General features: G+C 44.0%; 1 protein-coding gene across 4 annotated transcripts in view; it reads right to left on the bottom strand.

Moving 5' to 3' along the window:
* The window catches only part of BLVRA (biliverdin reductase A), a 285,794-nt gene that overhangs the window by 103,920 nt on the left and 161,939 nt on the right, over nucleotides 1-19,935 (bottom strand). For all 4 annotated transcript variants that reach the window (XM_085607413.1, XM_085607411.1, XM_085607412.1 and 1 more), the window contains one exon: nucleotides 6,881-6,988. In XM_085607413.1, coding sequence (XP_085463539.1) covers nucleotides 6,881-6,988 — 108 coding nt within the window. The remainder of the gene's footprint in view (nucleotides 1-6,880; nucleotides 6,989-19,935) is intronic.

Below are 19,935 nucleotides of genomic sequence, written 5' to 3' on the forward strand. Positions count from 1 at the left end.
CCACCTTCCTACACAACCCACCCCCCCCCCCCCAAACGAAAGGAGATAAGGCTGTCCTTGACAAGGTAAGCCTCTATTGCCTAAGTGGCCATATAAGGAAGAACCCGCACCGGCATGGTTACCCCCTGTCTCATGGTCCACTAAGCAATCCCTCACCCTAAAGGTATCATAGGGTCTCCACCATAGGGAATCTCTACCTTTGGTGTGTCTTTGCAAAGTAAAAGGCTGGTGTTGAGATGGAGTACTGAAGGGAGGGTCCTCAAAGTGAGGCCTCAGCTTCCTCCAATCATCCTCCACCATGGATGCCTTTCTTTCTTTAACTGAGTTGCACTGTGCTCTCAGGGTCAGCCTCTGGCTACCTAAAGCTGGAGGCTGGGTCCCTTTTGTGGGCTTACTGGAGGGACAGGTCAGGTTTGGGGCCCTAAGGTCCCATGTGTGCCTGTGCCCAACAGAATCCCTCTGGGGGAGGTCCCTAACTACCTGTAAAGGGGATCCCTCAGGAATGTTTTTAACCATCACCTGGCTAGGGCTACTAGCCAGGCAATCCTCATTCTTTTGATGGGGGCGTCCTTGTGGACAGGGGCCCTCTTGGGGTCCAATGGCCTCCCTGACCTCTGCAGCCCTGGGCTGACTGAGGCAGGGTAGAGAGAGGCAGGCTACCTGCACCAGACTGGGTCCCACCTTGGAAGGGGCCATTGACATCAGAGGCTCTGCCAGGCCAGGCCTGGCTACCTCTGGGGCAGTTCCTTCACAAGGGGTGAGGTCAGATCCCTGAGGAGGCTGACCTTTTCCTAATGTCTCGGGAGAGGGAGACTTTTCTTCCTCCCCACTACTCTCTGTTTGTGTGGAGTGATCCATAGTTTCAGGCTTCACTACACCTATGTCAGTCTGAGTATGGGCTGAGACCATTACAGCCTTGCCAACCTTTTCAGGGAGGCACTCAGTTTGGGTTTGAGCTGTGACTGTCACAGCTCTGCCAATCTCTACAGGGAAGTCTGTCTTTGCCTGGGCTGTGGCTACCACTGCCCTTCCAACCTTTTCAGGGAGGAAATCTACTTGGACAGGGGTTGTGGCTGGCACAACCCCACTACCCTTTTGTGAAAGGCCTACCATTTTAGAATGGGTGTCTTGTTCAACTCCATCCCAAGCTGCGAGTTCTAAGTCATTCCCCAGTAAGCAGTCTACAGGCAAGGTTGGGGACACTGCCACCCTTTTAGGGCCAGTGACACCTCCCCAGCTGAGACATACCTCTGCCATGGGATGACTGTTCTGTTTGCCATCAATGTTAGTTACCTGGTATGAGAAACCAGGCAAAAGCTGCTCAGAGGGAACTAGCCTATGGGCCACCATAGTGATGCTAGCTCCAGTGTCTCTGTAGGCCTCAGCTTTTCTACCATTGATGTAGGGCTCCTGTCTGTACCTACCCAAAGTGTTGGGACAGGCAGTGAAGTTGGCAAACCCCATGCCACCATCACAGACAAGAGTAGCTGCTGTAGGGGAATTGGCTAAGCCAGGGTCCCCCTGTGTTCCCCAAGAAAACCCAACCACATTTTTGGGGGCACTCCCACCACCTGGGGGATTACTGCTGACAGTAATAGGTGGTGTGACAGGAGTAATTGGAGGAACAGTTTTGTTTTTAGCCTTTGGGCAACTGCTGTCAGTTTTCCAATGCCCTGGAATTTTACATTCATGGCAGTAAGGCTTTTTAACTGTGGTAGAGGAGGGAGCTTGGGACCCACCACCCTGTGTAGAGTTTTGGGGCCCTGAGGAAGATTTCTCTTTTGTTTTATCCCCACCCTCCTCTTGAGGCTTGGTGGTATCTTTCTTTTGGTCACCACCCTGATTTTTAGGCCTAATCCTGGTCCTGACCCATTTATCTGCCCTCTTTCCCAATTCTTGGGGAGAGGTCAAATCTGAGTCTACCAGGTGCTGATGGAGAAGCTGGTTCTGACAATTACTAAGGATCTGCTCCCTCATAATCAAGTTGTACAATCCTGTATAGTCCTGCACCTTGCTGCCAGTTAACCAACCCTCCAAAGCCTTAGTGGCACAATCCACAAAATCAGACCAGTCCTGTGTCTGTGTCTTCTGGGTGTCTCAGAACAACAACCTATATTGCTCAGTGGTTAAGCCAAACCCATCTATCAGAGCACTCTTCAGGACTTTGTAATTGTTAGCATCCTCATCACTGACTGTGAGGAGCTTGTCTCTACCTTTGTCAGAAAAGGAGAGCCACAAGATAGCTGCCCACTGACTCAGGGGTACCTGCTGTACTTTGCAGGCCCTCTCCAAAGCAGTCATCCACTTGTGGATGTCATCCCCATTCTGATATGGGGGGACTATCTTGCTTAGGTTTCTATGGTCATAAGACCTATCCCTATCTCTAGGAATGTTGCTGCCACCAGTGGGTTCTGACCCACACAATTTCTGCTCTCTGGCCAGAGCAAGCTTCTCTTTGGCAAGGGCAAGTTCTTCCCTTTCAATCCTCAGTTTGGCTTCCTTCATTCTGGCCTCATGCTCTCTCCTCTGGGGGGAAGTCATCCCCCTGTGGGATGAAGCATTGGAGCTTCTTGAGTGATAGAAGTGGAGAGAGTCCCCTGAGGGAGATCTACCCCTCCTATCTCTCTTTTTAAGATTACTTGGGGGCCTTCAAGGGAAGCTCCCATGCAAGCTCCCATGCAAGCTTAAGTTAGCCTGACTAAGTCTTCTGACTGGGGTCTTGCTACCTCCCTCTTCTTCTGAAGACTCTTCTGCCTCATCTGTATCAGTTAAGTCAGGGGTCTCTTCTGTGGAGGGGAGGCCCTTATCTACAGCTATGGCACCATACTTGGCAGCTCTTTCAGCATCATAGGCCTCCAGAAGCTCCACTAGCTGTCTAAGGGTAGGGTTGGAACACTGTTTTAATCTCCTGGAGGTACACAGTTGTCTCATCTCCTGGAAAGTGAATGCATCATATCTAGAGGGAATCTGTCTAGGATTCTCCTCTCCTGAGGGAGTATCAGTGTGATCTCCATTCAGGGACATGATTCTAGTGAGGGTGTGGTGTGTGCACCTACCTACACTATTTGTATCTACTAAACCTTACTAGTAGTTGTAGTCAGGGTGTGCTAGGCCCTTCAACCTACAACAACTAAGTCCAGTAGGACTTAAGTATTTATAAACTATGTTATATGTACCTAAACAATATCTGTGTGATCTTTCAATTCAGTATCTCAAGATTACAATGGTATTACAACAGCAAGCTCAGATCCTAACCACTGCTCACCAATGTGAGAAGTTGGCCTGATTATGATGTCACTAATTCTAGTGTACACCTTGTATCAGTCCAAACAACCCTTATGGTGATTGGATGTAAAGTCAACCTTATAGACCAGCTATCCTAGTGGTAGCATGGACAAGAGCAGTCTTAGGCTAAACTCTGAATGGCATGTGAAGCCAGCTGTGATACCATATGTAACCCCTTGAATACCAAATGAAAGGACACCACAACAGATATATATGAAAATAGAATGTATTTATTCTAGTCAAACCCTCAGCACTCTTTATGAGATTCGAGGTAAGTACAACACAGTCTTAATTATGCATACATTAAATCACACAGGTAAGTAATACAGTTAGGCCCTAGGGGCCACGCAAACCATATACTAAGTAAGTGGTATAAGGACCACTGTCACGGAAATAGGATAGGCCTAGGCCATCGCTGGGGCTACACTACCCTACCAACAGTTAGGAAGTGGGAGGCCCACGGGATTCAGGTGCAGAGTGGAAACACTCACGCGTAATGCGTATAATCGATAGAAATAGTACAGTTTAGAATTATTAAGATTTAGGACACTTCTGGAGTAACTAGGAAGTCGAGACTTGGAAACTAGACACTAGGATAGTCAATACCCTGATGAGCACCGGTGTACCCAAGTTACCTAGCCCACGGGCTGCGGGTGCATAGGTGTGAACTTGCGTCGGGTTTCGTCGTTGACTCCTATGGATGCCTGAAGGAAAGATGCTGACAGGCAGTCAGTGAAGAGTGTCCGGTGGATCCCAAGGACGGGATCAAGAAGGAAGGATACCTGCAAGCAGAAGGGACAGAGTCTGGGTCACTAGCCAGTGACAACGTGGAACCAGTAAGGAACCAGGCGATGTCAGGAGATGGCAGGTGAAGAGGTGAAGCTTGTCGCAGCAGCCACGGGTGCCAGGAGACGTCGAGGACGACCAGAACCAGGAGGCGAGCTGTCCCACGAAGGCTCTTGCTGTCGGCGGCGTCGAAGTCGAACTAGGACTCACCAAGCCTTGGCAAGCGGAACCCACGCAGAAAGGAGGACTTGCTTCTGATGCAGACCAGGAAGGTCTGGGGTGCTTCTCTTTTGCAGAGGAGCGGGAGCCAGTCTGGAGGAGCCAAACCAGCAGTGGAAAATTGAAGGGGTGTCGTCGCAAAGGTCACTAGCCAACGGGCAAGCAACCGGACAGACGCGGCAAGCAGGAAAATGCAGAAGGGCCCCACGCAGGACTCGTGGAGTGTGGGGGGCTGATCTTCGGTGCAGATGGTGCTTGGGGTTGGGGCTTCTCAATCCCCGGTGCACAACTTTGAGGGTGCCTCAGAAGCTGCGCTGGAAGATACTCGCCACTTTTCCCAGGTAGCCGGTCCCACATCTCTCGTCGCCTCCACGGATCTCAGCTCGGCTTGTGGATGTGGATCAGGGTCGGAGAAGTCTGGAAGTCAAGGCTTTGGTCGGGCTCTGCAGTCGGTCCCTCGTAGAACTTCAGCAAAGCAAAGGGTAAGTCTCTTGATGGTGCCTGTTTGCACAGGGTGGCCACTCCTTGGCCACAAGGGAGATTCTTCAGTCTTCTTCTTTCAGTGAATGACGAAGGTCCAGAGTTCTGTTCAAGATGCAGGTTCAGGATAATCTAATCTAGCAGGGCCCAACTAGCTACTAATATACTGGGCTAGTGGGCTGGGCTACCTGCAAGGTCCCTCCTATGGGTGGGACCAGGAAGGGGAGTGGCTACACCCCCTTTCCTTTGTCCAGTTTCGCGCCAGAGCTGGGGCTGGAGTGCCCCAGCACCGGTTTGAACTGGACTATGCATGGAGCACCTTGTGTGCCCCAGGCATGTCTCATTCCTTTCAGCCCTCCCTGCCCAATACACTAAAGTCTGTCTGTGGAGGTGCTAGCACCTCCCCAAGCAGGAAACCTATTGTCCAGGGCTCCCAGCAGCAGGAGGTCAGACTCGTGTCTGTGGCAGCAGCATCCATTTTGTGATGCTGAGGCTTTGGTGAGAGTTAAACAGCAAAGTAGGATTTTAACATGTCTCTCCCTCTAGAAGGGAGGAATAATATCCTCATCACCAGAAATGGTATGGGGGTATTATTCCAAAGTGTTAGACACCTTACTCGACATGTTTTGATAAAGCCAAACCATGACCGTTTAAGATTATAAGGCACTTTAAGAGTATATGGTAGGCTATATCATAGAACAGCTATAAGGACATGGTTCCGAAAGCTGCAGACAGGCTCATCTCATGCTAGAGCACCATCTCACATGTTACCAAGCACTCTGCCTCCAGGATTGTTAAGGCCTGCCATAGGAGTGGCTGATAGGTACACATGTGTCTATATATAAGGGTAGATATAGGTATACTATATCTAAGCAAGGGGTGATTACACGACCTTGCCCCAGCTGAGTGATCAGCCAGTTGTGTCTGATTGGAAGGCCAGACCAGGGGTGGCATAATACATGCTGCAGCCCCTGGGAGGCCTAGGGTACACCTATGCCCTGGGTACCTAGGGTACACTGTACAGGGTCCAATAAGGTGATCCTTACCAATTGGGTATGTACCTAGGGTACATGGAGTCCATTTTAAAGAGAGAGCAGACAGCCTGAGACCCTGAATGGCAGGATGTCAGGCCAACTAAGTCGAAAAACCAGCTAAACACTAGGCAAAAAGTTGGGGGTAACCATAGTCAGATATCCACCTTCCTACACCCTGCTTAAACTTTACCACCTGCTTCAAGCAGGCAGTAAATGGGAGTGTTAAAGCACACCGAATTGGGAGTTAGGTGTGTTTTCTATGACCGGTAAATCTGGGTCTGCACAGTTATTTTCCAATCTGTGGGGTTGAACGTGTAATAGGAGTAAACACGTGCGGCGCTACCGAACAGAAACGGTAATCTGGGCAAACCATGTATGGCGTTCCCCTGCCCATTAGTCGGTCTCTGCAGCGCATCTAGTGTGTGGCTTTCTGCTTCCACCCATTACAGAAATTCCCTTATCCAAGTAATAGTCATGGTTGCTTGGATCGTCTTCCAAGACATTGCTATATGTCTCTTAGCCAGCAACCACATCAGATCTGCATATCTATTCTCCAACTTTGCTACTTTAACTTTTTTATTTAGTCATAAGCAATTAGGCTTGAGGGTTCTGGCATAGCCAGCGTTGTGATTGGTTTGAGCTCCGTGACATGGCGCTCAGACAGGGGCTGCAATGGTTGGCATGTTTTCCATGCAGGCTGTAGTGCAGCCTACATGGAGAACAGGGGAGTGCGCATGACTGTTTTGGGCAGCACTCTTCGGTTGCAACATGTCTGCCCGTGTTCCGCTCACATAAGGCATCATATGAGAAACTATCAGTTTTTTTAATGTTTCACTAAGTTAACTATATTGCATTGATTTTATATCTTTATATTGAAAACGTTTGTATTACCCTTCAAGAATTCTTAACCCTTTTCAGTTAACATTGAGTTAAACATAAAATGTTACCAATATAAGCAAACACTTGCTAGTGAAACTTTTTCATGTTGAACCCTGTTGTATATGTAGGAAACTGACTGAAAAGGCATTTGCTGTACCATGAAAATATTCAACAATGTCAACTGTCATTTGACTAACCTGTGAAGTGCAAAGTCCCGCTCAAAAGTTCCTTCCCGGTAACTTCTTTTTTCAACTGTTTATATTGTTCGGACAGAAGTTCTATGTGCTCTACGTGAAGAACTTTACCTGCAGTATCAGAGAAGAGGCATTTCATAAACAGCATTCTTATCATATTTATATCTTTTAGCAGGGTGACATATCATTCAAGAAAATCAAAAATACAGGCAGGCATTAGGGTAGGCCTGGAACATTTCCTAAACTTCACAGTTAGGAACATCAGAAAAATGACAGCACGAGCTGTAATGCAACCCCTTAGCAGAGGAAGAACCCACTGTGAGGCAAACTGAAAAGAGACAAGGTGGGCCTGTGCAGTCACACGAAGCCCTGCTTGTGGAACCATCCTTCCGGAAACAAGCTCCACGTCCAAACATCTACCTTCTTCAGTCAATAACAGATGTCCAGCTTTCTGGGCTGAAATACTGTGACTGGGGGTGAATGTTTGTCAATGTTCAACATTCTGTCCATCATCTTTTTGTGATACATATACCAGTACCTAACCAAAATGTAACTCTTCACTAGGACTACTGTCACTGCAACACCATGCAAAATAATCCTTCTTTGACCCTCAAAGGATGTTTATACTTCCAACTGTGTATGGTCACTTTCTGCTGATTAATCTTTACAAGTGTGCCAATGGTTATGCTTTGTGCCAAAGGGTATGCTTGCATGTCTTTATGTATGCAAGTATGCAAGAAAATATGGCATTGATAACTGACTCTGTAAAAATAAAGAGCACAATATATTCGGACCATGAAGATTTTATATATATCGAGTTTGTTGAGAATTTTTATTGAACGTGTTTAGATGTTACCATCCCATAGGGTTCTGCCCTAGACTTTACCATACGACACCATTTGCTCTCCTGCGCATCGGTTAGCCCTCCAGTAGCTGAAGAAGGAGGGGCTACTAGAGCTCTACTGGCCTATTGATGCCGGTCAGGCCACAGACGCGCAGCGGCAGGCTTCTAGGACCGCTCCTTTACCATATTCTTTTTAAAAAACGGTGTGTGAATCGGTTACCATTACAAAAATCTGTTCACAATCGCTAATCTTAAAAACAGTTCATAGCGTGTGTGATTATTTTGAAATAACTATTGTTACTAATTTAGGAAGCTCTTCTCTGTTGCACAAAGTACTTTTTTCAGGAACAGTCTGTTATTAGTGTCAGTTCCCCACTTCTGACACCATCTGCTCCCTCGTGCATTGGTTAGCACTCCAGTAGCTGAGGTGGGAAGCACTACTAGAACACTCCCGGCCTCTTTGATGCCAGTCAGGCCACGGACGCAGAGCGGCAGGCTCGTAGGACCGCTCCATTACCATATTCTTTAAAAAAAAAACTGTGTGTGAATCAGTTACCATTGCCAAAATCTGTTCACAATCGCTAATCTTAAAAACTGTTGAAAGCATGTGTGATTATTTATAAATAACTATTGCTGCTAATTTAGGAAGCTCTTCTCCATTGCACAAGGTACTTTCTTCAGGAACAGTCCCTTGTTGGGGTCAATTTCCACATCCAACACCATTTGTTCTGTGGGAGGCTCCAGTAGCCGAGGTGGGAGGAGCTACTAATGCTCTCCTGGCCTATTTGATGCCAGTCAGGGTGCGGACATGCACAGCAGGCGTGCCCCTGGCACACCAGAGGCAAGCTCGTCTACGCCCGTCCGCGTCCAGTGCCAGCAATGCTGCCCTTATCTCTCCAGTCCAACCTCTGAGACCACACAATAGAAAGGAAACCTTAATGGCCCTCCATCCTAAACTTGTGGCACCTTGCTGTTTTGCAACCTGCAGGCTAGCCACTCAACCTACTTCTCTATGTGTTAGTCTAATTGGCAGATTCTCTGTGCAGCCCCAGGTGACATCCGGAACCATGGAGCTCCAGCTCAGGTTAAGGGTGGCAAGAGGTCCTCCTCTCTCGCCTCAAACGACATCCATATCGGTCTAATTAATGTAAGATCCCTCCCCAAACATAAAACTCACATTTGGGATCTGCTTAATGACCATCCTGGAATATATTATTCCTAACGGAAACCTGGCTTAACACCCACTCGGCCCAAGATATTGCTTTGGCCATGGCGGAAGGCTACTCGATCACCAACGTTGATCATGCTACCAGAATGAGCGGTAGGACCGCCATTGTTGTAAATTAACTTTATTCGGTATCCAAGTACCATCAAAGTGCACATGTGCATAAACTTTACAAAAAACATTTCATAAAATCAATATATTAGGTGTTACAGAACAGTTAATTGCAAAAGAGTCAGCACCATTTAGAATTCCATTTTCTGTAAGCATTATTCATATGCCAGATGGAGACAAAAATCCGACAAAACTATGTGCAAAATTGAGCAATTGATACTTAAAAAGATACATAAAAAAGAGCTTAAAAACTATCTTCGGCAATATATGTATAAAATCAATATTAAAATATGAGAAAAACAAGAAAAACACCTACTCACTTGGGGGCACAGGCAATCTACCACATTTGTACCACGCCGCCTGTATAAATATGCTCGTAGCAATAGCTATTACCGGCGTTGTGTCACTCTTGAGTATTCGAAGGGCCACTATATATTTTGTGACCTTCAAATTTTTGCATGCGGGAATAATCCATTTCCGGCGTGGGCTATGTTAGCTTGGGCAGAAGAACAATATATGTGCTTCATCTTCATCTGCCAAGCCACATGCCGGACAAGTGCTAGTATTAAGAGACTTCCGCCATTGGCTCGTTGCAGATCTTAGAGGCAAAGTGCTAAGACGAAAACGGATGTAGAGACTCTTGGCTAAAGGTGAGGAAATACAACTTAAAAGCTCCTCAAAATGAGGGAACAGCTTAATATCCAAGAATCGGTTGGTTAGTTTGCCAATTGAGTTATTATTTAAGTGGATATCTCAGATGTGGATCCAGTAACTCGTTTTTAAATCTCGCCTAGCGACGCAGCGCATGCGCTGCTCGCTTGGCGAAATCTATTGTCGTCGATTTTACTTCCAAAGGGGGATAGGAGATGTGCACGCGCCCGGACAGAAGATGTGCACGCGTATGGTGTGCGGGCATGGCGCACTTACGTCAGCTGCTCCCATTTACCAGCTTGTGAACGGACAGCATTCCACTCGTCGCTGCTTGTTACCATTTGTTATTCAAGTTATGAGTTGTACACTTTCTTTGCAATGCAGGCTTAGAAAAAATCATAATTGTCACCATCACATTCGGTATTTGTTTACAAATCGAGGACGTCTAGGTATCGCTTCAATTCATCGGTAAATTATTTCTGTTAGAAATGCTACGCCTGCTACATCTATAAAACAGAAAAATAAATAACGAGGCAATAAAAGGAAATACTCAAAATGTTCTCGTTTGGTTTCTTCAAACACGCAGTTACAGATTTGTTCACAGACTCTTAAAATAGCGAATTCACTATAATGTGTCATAATGTGTCATAATGAAGTTCCTTCTTTTGTTTTTATGGGCAAGTGGTCATTATGGATTGGGGAAACTTTAAGTAGTGCAGTTAATAAAAGAAAAGCTTGAAGAGTATGGCTGCATAGAAGGATCGTTTGATATTTCGGGAAATGCAACGTTGTTACCTTACAATTAGCCAGTTCCAAAATGGCCGCTGCTTTCCACCGCTTTCTGTCGGTAGGTCGCCACGGAGACTGGCTGTCACTGTGTGCAGCGGCCGCGACTCGATGACGTCACAAAATCCGTTTCCACATCGCACTGTTTGGTGAAGATGGTGGTAACCGAAGATGAGAGCAATAAACCGCTGGTGAGGAGGTAGTGAGTGTAAGAGGACGGGGCTAGGCTCCCTCCAAGGACCTGTGCGTGGTGCTTTAAGAGGGCGCAGGGAAGAGGCCAATAAGCGCTCTGTGTGCGGTGTGTAAGAGATTTGGTGGAGGGCAGAGTCTGTTTGTGTACACTAATTATGAATTGTTCTATATAGTGCTTCACATTTCTTTGTGCAGTTTCTAAACACCTTAAAAAACGGATGTTACTATTACCCACTCTATGGTACTCTGTTTCTCAATTCAGAAGAAAGGAAGGCTAAGTCTGCCCTGCTAGGATTTGAACTCAAATGCAGAGGCTCAAAATGATTGCACCGCTGCTAGAGTGCTTTACTTTTTCTTGGTGTAATAGAAAATGTTAGGTTACTGCCTACAGCTGTTGTAGGGATTGTGTCTGCATGATGAAAATGGCATAGTTTATATACTTGCTATGGCCATGGTACAAAGAGCAACCCATTATACTAGTAAATGCCCTTTTGCCCCAGGAACAGCTTTAGTTGTTTTTCCTGCCTCGTGTAATAAAAAAAAGACTTTACAAATAAATACATAGATACATACACAGAAAGACTTGGGTTATCCCTCTTCATCCACTGGTCTTTTCAACTGTCATTCACATGGAGGTGTGTACCACTACAACCTACATCATGTATTGTTAATCTCTTGCTCTGCGAGCAACAACTTGTTGTCTGATCACATGTTAACATGTTAGCTCCGTGCTACAACACAACTTTGCCAATGCTTTTCTATCTTTCCATTCTTTATAATTTTTTAGTCATCGAAGTGTGCTTAAATAATGTCGATTAATATGGGTTTCCTACTATTGCATTATGGCGCTGCTCTCAGTATGCTTCCTGCAATACGGCGATTCTCTTTCTCTTGAAGTGTATTTATTCTGCTTCAATATGGCGCGGTTTCAGAACGGCAGTATGGTCCCCATGGTACGAAGTAGTAGTAATCTCCTAGCAGGTAAGACCTGATTGAGTCCCATGGGTGTTCACTGATTATTGCACTATTGTTGAGAATGTTACTTTTATACTTGCATACAACTGTATTTTTATATACTGAGTTTTTTGTGAATAGAGTTTTTCAGATTACCCATATGATTTTTTACATTAACTGTTATATCCTCCAGTATGGAGTATTATACTGTAGAACATGAGATTTTACAAAAGTGACCTGGACACTATCATATAAATCCAAAAATCTAGGATATGTGCTGATTAAATTTTCCCCTTTGATGCGGCCGGTTAGCATTTCTGACTGTATACTGGTCTTTCACATGGCTAAATTGATGGACAATTACCAAGACTCTGATTTGATCTGTCATTCAAATCTCTGGATATATCAACTGTAGAGTTGGTGTATTGCTTATGTGATAATTACAAATTAAGTTAGATTATCACTAATGGATAGGATTAATATCTTTCAGAGGCCATTTACTTAAGTGCAGTAGAACCCAGATTATTAGTTTGGGAAATTCGTCCAACTATAGGTGAGTCCTTAGCCAATTACTTTTATTCTGCTGATCACTTTTGGCTCAGTGGAGGGTCATTTTCCTTCCTATTCAGATTCCTCACTATGACTTGTTTGATGGGTGTCAATCGCTATTTGTGCATCACCAATTTTAGTCTCTCATTCTATGTGTATTGAGAATGGCTTATATAATCCATTTAATTGGTTAATCTTGCTACATATTTGGATTTTTTTACTTTACTTTTTTACCTTTGGGAATCTTCAGTTCTTTTTTTTTTTTTTTAAACAATTTTTATTGTCAAAAACAAAATATCTGCATACAACATGAATCAGCACATTGAGTTCAACCCCCACACAATATGACCAGCGCTCTACCTCCATACATTTCCCAACACAGTCTCAAACCCTGTAGTACCTCTGGCCCCTGGACAGCCTTCGATGGGGCACATTACTAGGGGAGGACGCCTGCACAGAAACAGCTAAAAATATTAGATTATGCATGGTATATTTTCTACTCGGGGGGGTGGGAGAGGCCGCAACCTCAGACGCTAACTGGTCCAACCTCTTAAGTCGTTCACGCGCAGCTCTATCGTAGGGGAGACACAAATGCCGCCTCAGTATCTGTTCCACTTCCCCCACCGGTGTTCCCACTTCCCAGGGCAGCCACGCCCCTTGAATGAATCTTCAGTTCTTACTCTCTTTTAACTAGTCTATGGTGGAGCATCTATGTGCATTACTTGTAGCAAATACTGAATCATATATCAATTACTGTCCTAGTCCTGATAACGTCTCTCAACTAATGATGTCCCCCAACACTACAAGCTGTTTATGATGAATATTATACATGGGATGTGAAAAAGTGGAGGTTTGAAGTGGCTTTATTACCATTGAATGTATTACCACTGTTGAATAGTGCTGCTGTAGAAGTGTTTGTCATTCTTTTCCAATCACCTCAGATACCATATCTGTTCACATACATGCACAGGTTATCCTGGACCACAGGCTCAAAACTCCATATCTGGACAGATTCTGGGCAGTGAACCTGCAGGGACCACCGTATTAAACTCTCTTTATTGGTCTACTTTGACCACACTTTTGTACCCTGATGAATTAAGGCTCTGGTGACCTCTAAGCTAACTGATTATTGAATAATCATCTAACGGATTGCAAGAAGGGGTGTTGTATTTTCCCTTTCCTCTTTTTAATGAATATTGTATTCCAGGTTTGTACAATAGAAGAGTTAAGTGCATTAATGTTGCTCTATTTAATTTTTTTGTGTACATAAATGTAGGTCACCAGTCACATCTTTTCTACTGTAAAAAATGATTCGACATTTGTTGCAAGTTAAGAAATGTCATTCAAAATTGTTAGCGCTTTACTAGATAAGAAATGGAATGAATTGGCTTTAATCAATTAGTTGCTAGGAAACAATGTTACTGTATCTATAGCAAAGGTTGTTGGCTCTAATGTTGGTTGTTGACTAAAGGAGAGATATTTTCCTAGATTATTAATTATTAGTCAGTTTAGACATGTGCTACATTATCTCTTTTACGTTCCAGAAACAAACATTCCCCAATTTATATTTCATAACAGTGGTAGATACCCTAAGATTATTTTTAGGTTGAACCTGGGCAGTGCATGCTCGGCGAAGCATGCTTTGTTCGAATATGGAGTTGAAGCTCTGCCCACTCTCAGCCCATATTTTTCATTGGTTTGTGTCCTTGTCCTTTGTAAATGCTGGCTTCTGATTCGTTAATAGGCTCGTTAGTCCCTCCTTAGTGCCGCCTTGTCTTGATTTGTAACCTTCCATGAGGAGTGGCCCTTTTACTTCTGTTGTTACACGGTATGTCTTCTTTTTTCTGCAAGCACTATTTTCTTTAATGAGTTTGTCCTACTGCAGGCATTATATGTTTTCTTGCAAGATTCAGAGCGCCATGCCCGCTTTCACTTTCCAAGTAGCCCAAGACAATGGTGGACGCTTCTTTGAAATGAAAGAAGTCTAGCATTTACAAGAGTTTCAGTTGTTGGTATTGTAAATGACAATGTCTTTTATTTATGTGTTACTTATCAAAACTGATAAATGAAAGGCACTGTCATTTACAATGCCAATAGCTTAAACTCTCGCAGATGCGAGACCTATTTTATTGCAAATGCTTGTCAAATAGTTAAGATCAGTTTTACATAGTCTTTCTGGGTAGATCTACTGCCTTACCAATCCTAATCTCTTGAACCAATTTGAAACAAATTTGACACAAGGGATTCGTTTGGCACCTCTCATACTCAACAATTCTACAAGGCAATCTCTAAATTCCTTCAGCTCAGGAGTGACCCATAATCTGATCCAGTAGATGAGTGGTCTAAGGGCGGCCATGTCAGCAATTCTTTAGAGCCCAAAGTCATAAAATAAAGGAATTAAAGGTGTGCTATTGGGGACAGAGACCAACCTTCCGACAAATCTATTCTCTGCAGCAGTGAGTTGGGAAACATCAACGCACCCCCAAGTCTCAGCTCCATATAGAGCTTCTCCTTTAGCTTTGCCGCGATAGACTTCAAGGCAGAAAATACTGCACACAAGCTTGTTGTCTATGCAGCCTACTAATTGAATTAGCTCTGTGATCTAATAGTGTAAACTTTTCTTTAGCTGGTCATTCCACTTCAGATTCCCTATTACCTTGACTCCGAAGTAGTCAAAGCTCCTAACCCTCTCAAGTACCTCAACCCCAGCCCGTATGATTGGGTTTTTAACCGCTCCCTTACCAAGTACCATATACTTCATTTTGATAGCATTGAGCTCCAGGCCCCTTGCTGCACAGAAATCAATAAATTTGTTAACAAGGAGATCGAGCCCCATTGGGATCTTGGAAATGAGAAGGGAATCGTCTGCAAATAAAAGAATCGGTACCTTATTACCGTTCTGCAGAGGGGAGTTGTTTCTACAATTTTTCAGGACCTCTACCACATCATTTATATAGAGGGTAAAGAGCGTAGGGACATGAACACATCCCTGGCATACACCCCGCTGTATAGGGAGACGCTAGGTTAACTCTCCTGCGTGCCCGCATCGCACCTGGGCAAAAGTTATTACTATATAACTGGGACATAAGATGGATCAGATTCCCTGGGACCCCTTTTGTGTTGAAAACAGACCACAATTTTGTACGGGGGATGAGATCAAAGGCGGCTCTAAGATCAATGAATGCCACAAAGATTCTGCTGTTGTAGTAGGGTATATTTCCAGTGTAGTGTGGTAAATCTGAAAAATTGGTCTACAGTGCTCATCTTCGAGCGTCACCCTTCTTTTATATAGCAACAATCTCATCCCCCTTCCAGGACTCGGGTATCTCTCCCCCTCTCGCTATGGCATTAGAAAGGAGGTTAAAATAAAGCAACCAAATCTGGGGTTCTGATTTATAGAGGTCCCCTGGAATTGTATCCGGTCCTGGCACCTTATTCACAGTGTCTTCTAAACTGAAAGTGACAACTGTGCCATCAAGTTGTATAATGTTATGGCAGGACGGGTCTCTAGTTGCTACTGAAACACTGCATGAGCCCTTTATAGTGCCTACCTTAGGCTCATAAAGATCAGAAATGTGTGACACCCACCTATCAGCGGAAATAAAATGTTGATGATTCTTGGTTTTCTCTGTTCTATTTTGTGACTCTGTGAGCCAGAATAGATTATTGTCCTTTGTTTTTACCGCATGCAACATCTTCTCCCAAATTCTGTCCTCCCAATGCTTTTTTGCACTTTTTCTGGAGGTTTCGTACGTGTGACTAGCTTGGGCTATTTGATCCCTATCACCTTCAAGAACAGCGCACCTGAGTAAGTGTTTAGCTTGCTTGCAAGGGGAATCGAACTAGGTGTTTTTTCCCCAGAGCTGGTATCTTGCTGGCCACATTTTTATAAAAAAACGTGTTCGAGCTCTTTAAAAAGAGAATTATGTATGTTTAAAATTGGGATATCTTGCACATTTGAATCTTCATAATTATCCAATGAGCTAACATAAAGCCGATATATCTGGGACAGCAACGCTGGATTTGTCATAATTTTGGGCCACGAGACATAGTGCCTGCAGTTAGAGAGCACCGGATCTGGTACCTCTGTGTAACATGTATTCAGAGATCTTGCCAGTAAAGCTCCACCCAAAAGAAAACACCAGGGGGTCATGGTCACCGTCAGTTCGTCTATCATCTTTCATATCATCCAAAAGTGGCCACATCCAAAATGACGAAATCAATAACCGTCGCATGGTTACCTCTTCTAAAAGTCGGTGTTCGATCGGGGTCAGATCTAGTGCGACCATTAAAATCCCTCCGCCCTCTACCCACTACTATGGAGCCAAGCTTATGACCAGTTGCCGTGGAGTTAGTTTGTGGTTTCCCCGTTAATGCTCTGATACCCAACTGCTCATCCTCGACTTCTGTGACTTCATTGATATAAGAGGATGGTTTGTAGAATGTTAAAATCACCGGCCAGCATTGCTTTTGTATTTGAATGAAAATAATCCATCACTTTGTCAAGAATAGACAAAGTGGGAGATTCAATACTAGCCGCGGTAGATCTTACATATATATTTAAGAAAGCTAAAACTAATCCTGATGTTAATGAGGCGGTGATCCCCATTAAATCTAAACATGATATCTGTATCGGCATACATGACTTAAATAAGTTATTCTTGACCTGAATCAGGAGGGCTTCAATTGTCCTTCCATATTAGTTAGGGGGTTTAGCTTCAATACTATAACTCGTAAACCCATCAACAAAGATTTTTTCTTTAACAGAAATATTTGTCTTTTCTATCTTTCTCAAGCAGGGTGTACCTTGTCCCTTTTTGTGAATGTTGTACTTTGTTGGTTTTGTGCCTGGTGGTGTGAATGGTCTTGTGTGTATCACGTATGAAAGGTGTGTGAATGGCCTGTAAAGCGGTTGGGGCCTTGATGTGGCTTTACAGCTCACAAACTGAGAGTCACTGGTTCAGTTTTTTTGTCCTTTCAATTATTGACAGTGCATTTCATTTTTGTGAAATCTCTTGCCAAAAACTCATGGGACCTCCCTTGCAAAACCAGGTTGGTTTGTGATAGGTAATTTTCATGTCTCCTCAATAGGTTTTGGGCCCTTCCCTACCGCAGGTACTTGGCCCACCCACACAAGTGAGGTACCATTTCAATTGGGATACTTGGAGAAATGCTGGGAATAGGAAATTTGTTGTTCCTTTCTGCAGTGTGAACATTTTGGCACAATAATGCAAGGAAAATGTGACAGTCACATTTTGAGGTTTGCAGGACATTGTGGGTAAGATAACTTGTTGGGATCCACAGGAGAGTGTACTCCCATGGGTGTTTAGTTTACAACAATATCTACGGTTGGTAAGTTTTTCTTAGATGAAATGTACACCTTGGCAGAGAGACAAAAAAGCAAAGATTACTGCACAGCCATCTATTCCTTAAGCACACACACCTACTGGTTGGATTTGGCACGAGGGCGAGTGATGGTTCAGTAAATAAAATATTTTGTGATAGGCAATTAGGCAATTTTAATGTCGTCTCAATAGGCTTTGGGCCCTTGCCTGTTACGGGAACTTGGGTCTCCCACACGAGTGAGGCACCATTTTTATCGGGAGACCTGGGGGAACAATGGGTGGTAGGAAATTTGTGTCAGCCAGTTGATGCCACAACTTTCCCACACAAAAATGTGTGGAAAAAAGTGATTTTTTTCAGCTAAATTTGAGGTTTGCAGGTGATTCTGGGTAAGAAAACACTGGGGGATCCATGCAAGCCATACCTCCCTAGCATCTCCCGGTATCTAGTTTTCAAAAATGTATGGGGTTGCTAGGTTTCCCTAGGTGCCGGCAGAGCTAGGGTTTAAAAACCACAGCTAGGCACTTTGCAAAAAAAGGGTAATTTTTCACCGTGAAAATGTGGTGTGTCCACCTTATGTTTTGGGCTGTTTCCTGTCTCGGGCACTAGGCCTACCCACACAAGTGAGGTACCATTTTTCTTGGAAGACTTTGGGGAAGGCGGGGCAGGAGGAATTTTGTGGATCCACGCTGATTCCAGAACTTTCCACTACAGAAATGTGAGGAAAATCTGTTTTTGTGGGACAATTTTATAGGTTTGCAAGGGATTCTGGGTAACAGAACCTGGACAGAGCCAGTCAAGTCACCCCATCATGGATTCCCCTGGGTGTCTAGTTTTAAAAAATGTACAGGTTTGCTAAGTTTCTCTTGGTGCCGGCAGACCTAGGGTTAAAAAACGACAGCGAGGCACTTTGCAGATAAAGGGTAATTTTTCACTATGAAAATGTGGTGTGTCCACCTTGCGTTTTGGGCCGTTCCTGTCACGGGCACTATGCCTACCCACACATGTGAGGTACCATTTTTCTCGGAAGACTTTGGGGAACGCAGGGTGGGTGGAATTTTGTGGATCCACGCAGATTTCAGAACTTTCCAACACAGAAATGTGAGGAAATGTTTTTTTTTTTTACACTTTGTCAGGTTTGCAAGAAATTCTGGGTAACAGAACCTGGTGAGAGCCAGTCAAGTCACCCCATCCTGCATTCCCCTGGGTGACTAGTTTTCAAAAATGTATAGGTTAGCTAGGTTTCCCTAGGTGCCGGCAGAGCTAGGGTTCAAAAACGACAGCTAGGCACTTTGCAAAAAAAGGTTATTTTTCATTGTGAAAATGTGGGTGTCCATGTTGCGTTTTGAACCGTTTCCTGTTGTGGGCACAAGGCCTACCCACACAACTGAGGTACCATTTTATTGGGAGACTTAGGGTAACACATAATTGTAGAGCAACTGTCATTACCTATTGACTTCCAATGCATTTCTGCCATACAAATGAAAGACAATGTGTAAAAAAGAAGTCATTTTGAAAAATGACCTATAATACTCATGCTAGTATAGATACTCCCAATTTTGGAAATGTGCAAATATCTACTGTTTCTAAACTCTATATTATGTTCCTATTTCAGAAATACATAGGTGTCTTTCATGCCGATTTTTCCATGAATAAATTTTCCCAAAATAATTGCTATATACCCGTTACATAATAAAAACCATTGCAAGACGCTGCTTAGTTATTGGCGCTGGGTTCGTCGGGTTCTAGGTGAACCTACAAGTTCTATATATCCACACAACCAGAAAGATCCAGCGAATGTAAGGGTATATTGCTTTCAAACAGCTGTCATAATTAGAATAATTTACAAGTGAAAACGTTGACACAAATGGCTGTTTTTTCCAACTAATTTTCAATTTTTCCTATATTTAACTGCTAGTTTCTATTAAGAAACCTTGAAGGACCTACACAAATGACCCCTTCCTGAATTCAGAATTTTGTCTACTTTTTTAAAACATATAGCTTTCCAGGATTCATTATTGATTTCATACCCATTTCTTCCATTAACTGGAAGGAGGTTGAAAGCACAAAAACTAGCAAAAATAGGATATGTCTCAGAAAAATGCCAAAACTGTTTAAAAAAATGTTGGTTTTCTGACAAAAGTCTGCTTGTCCCTGAAAGCTGGGAAGATGATTATTTCAGCACCGCAACCCCTTTTTTGATACCATTTGCAGGGGAAAAAACAGACTCTTTCATCTGGAACCCTTTTTTTCATTTAAAAAAACCCAAAACATTTAGCTGTATTTTGGCTAATTTCTGGGTCCCCTCCAGGGAAATCCACAAACCCTGGGTACCTTTAAAATCCCCATGATGTTGGAAAACAAGCACTTGCAATGCAATAGGTCTCGCATTTACGCAAGTTT

This window comes from Triturus cristatus, chromosome 5_2 (genome assembly GCF_964204655.1).
Source record: "Triturus cristatus chromosome 5_2, aTriCri1.1, whole genome shotgun sequence".
Classification (NCBI taxonomy): Eukaryota; Metazoa; Chordata; class Amphibia; order Caudata; family Salamandridae; genus Triturus; species Triturus cristatus.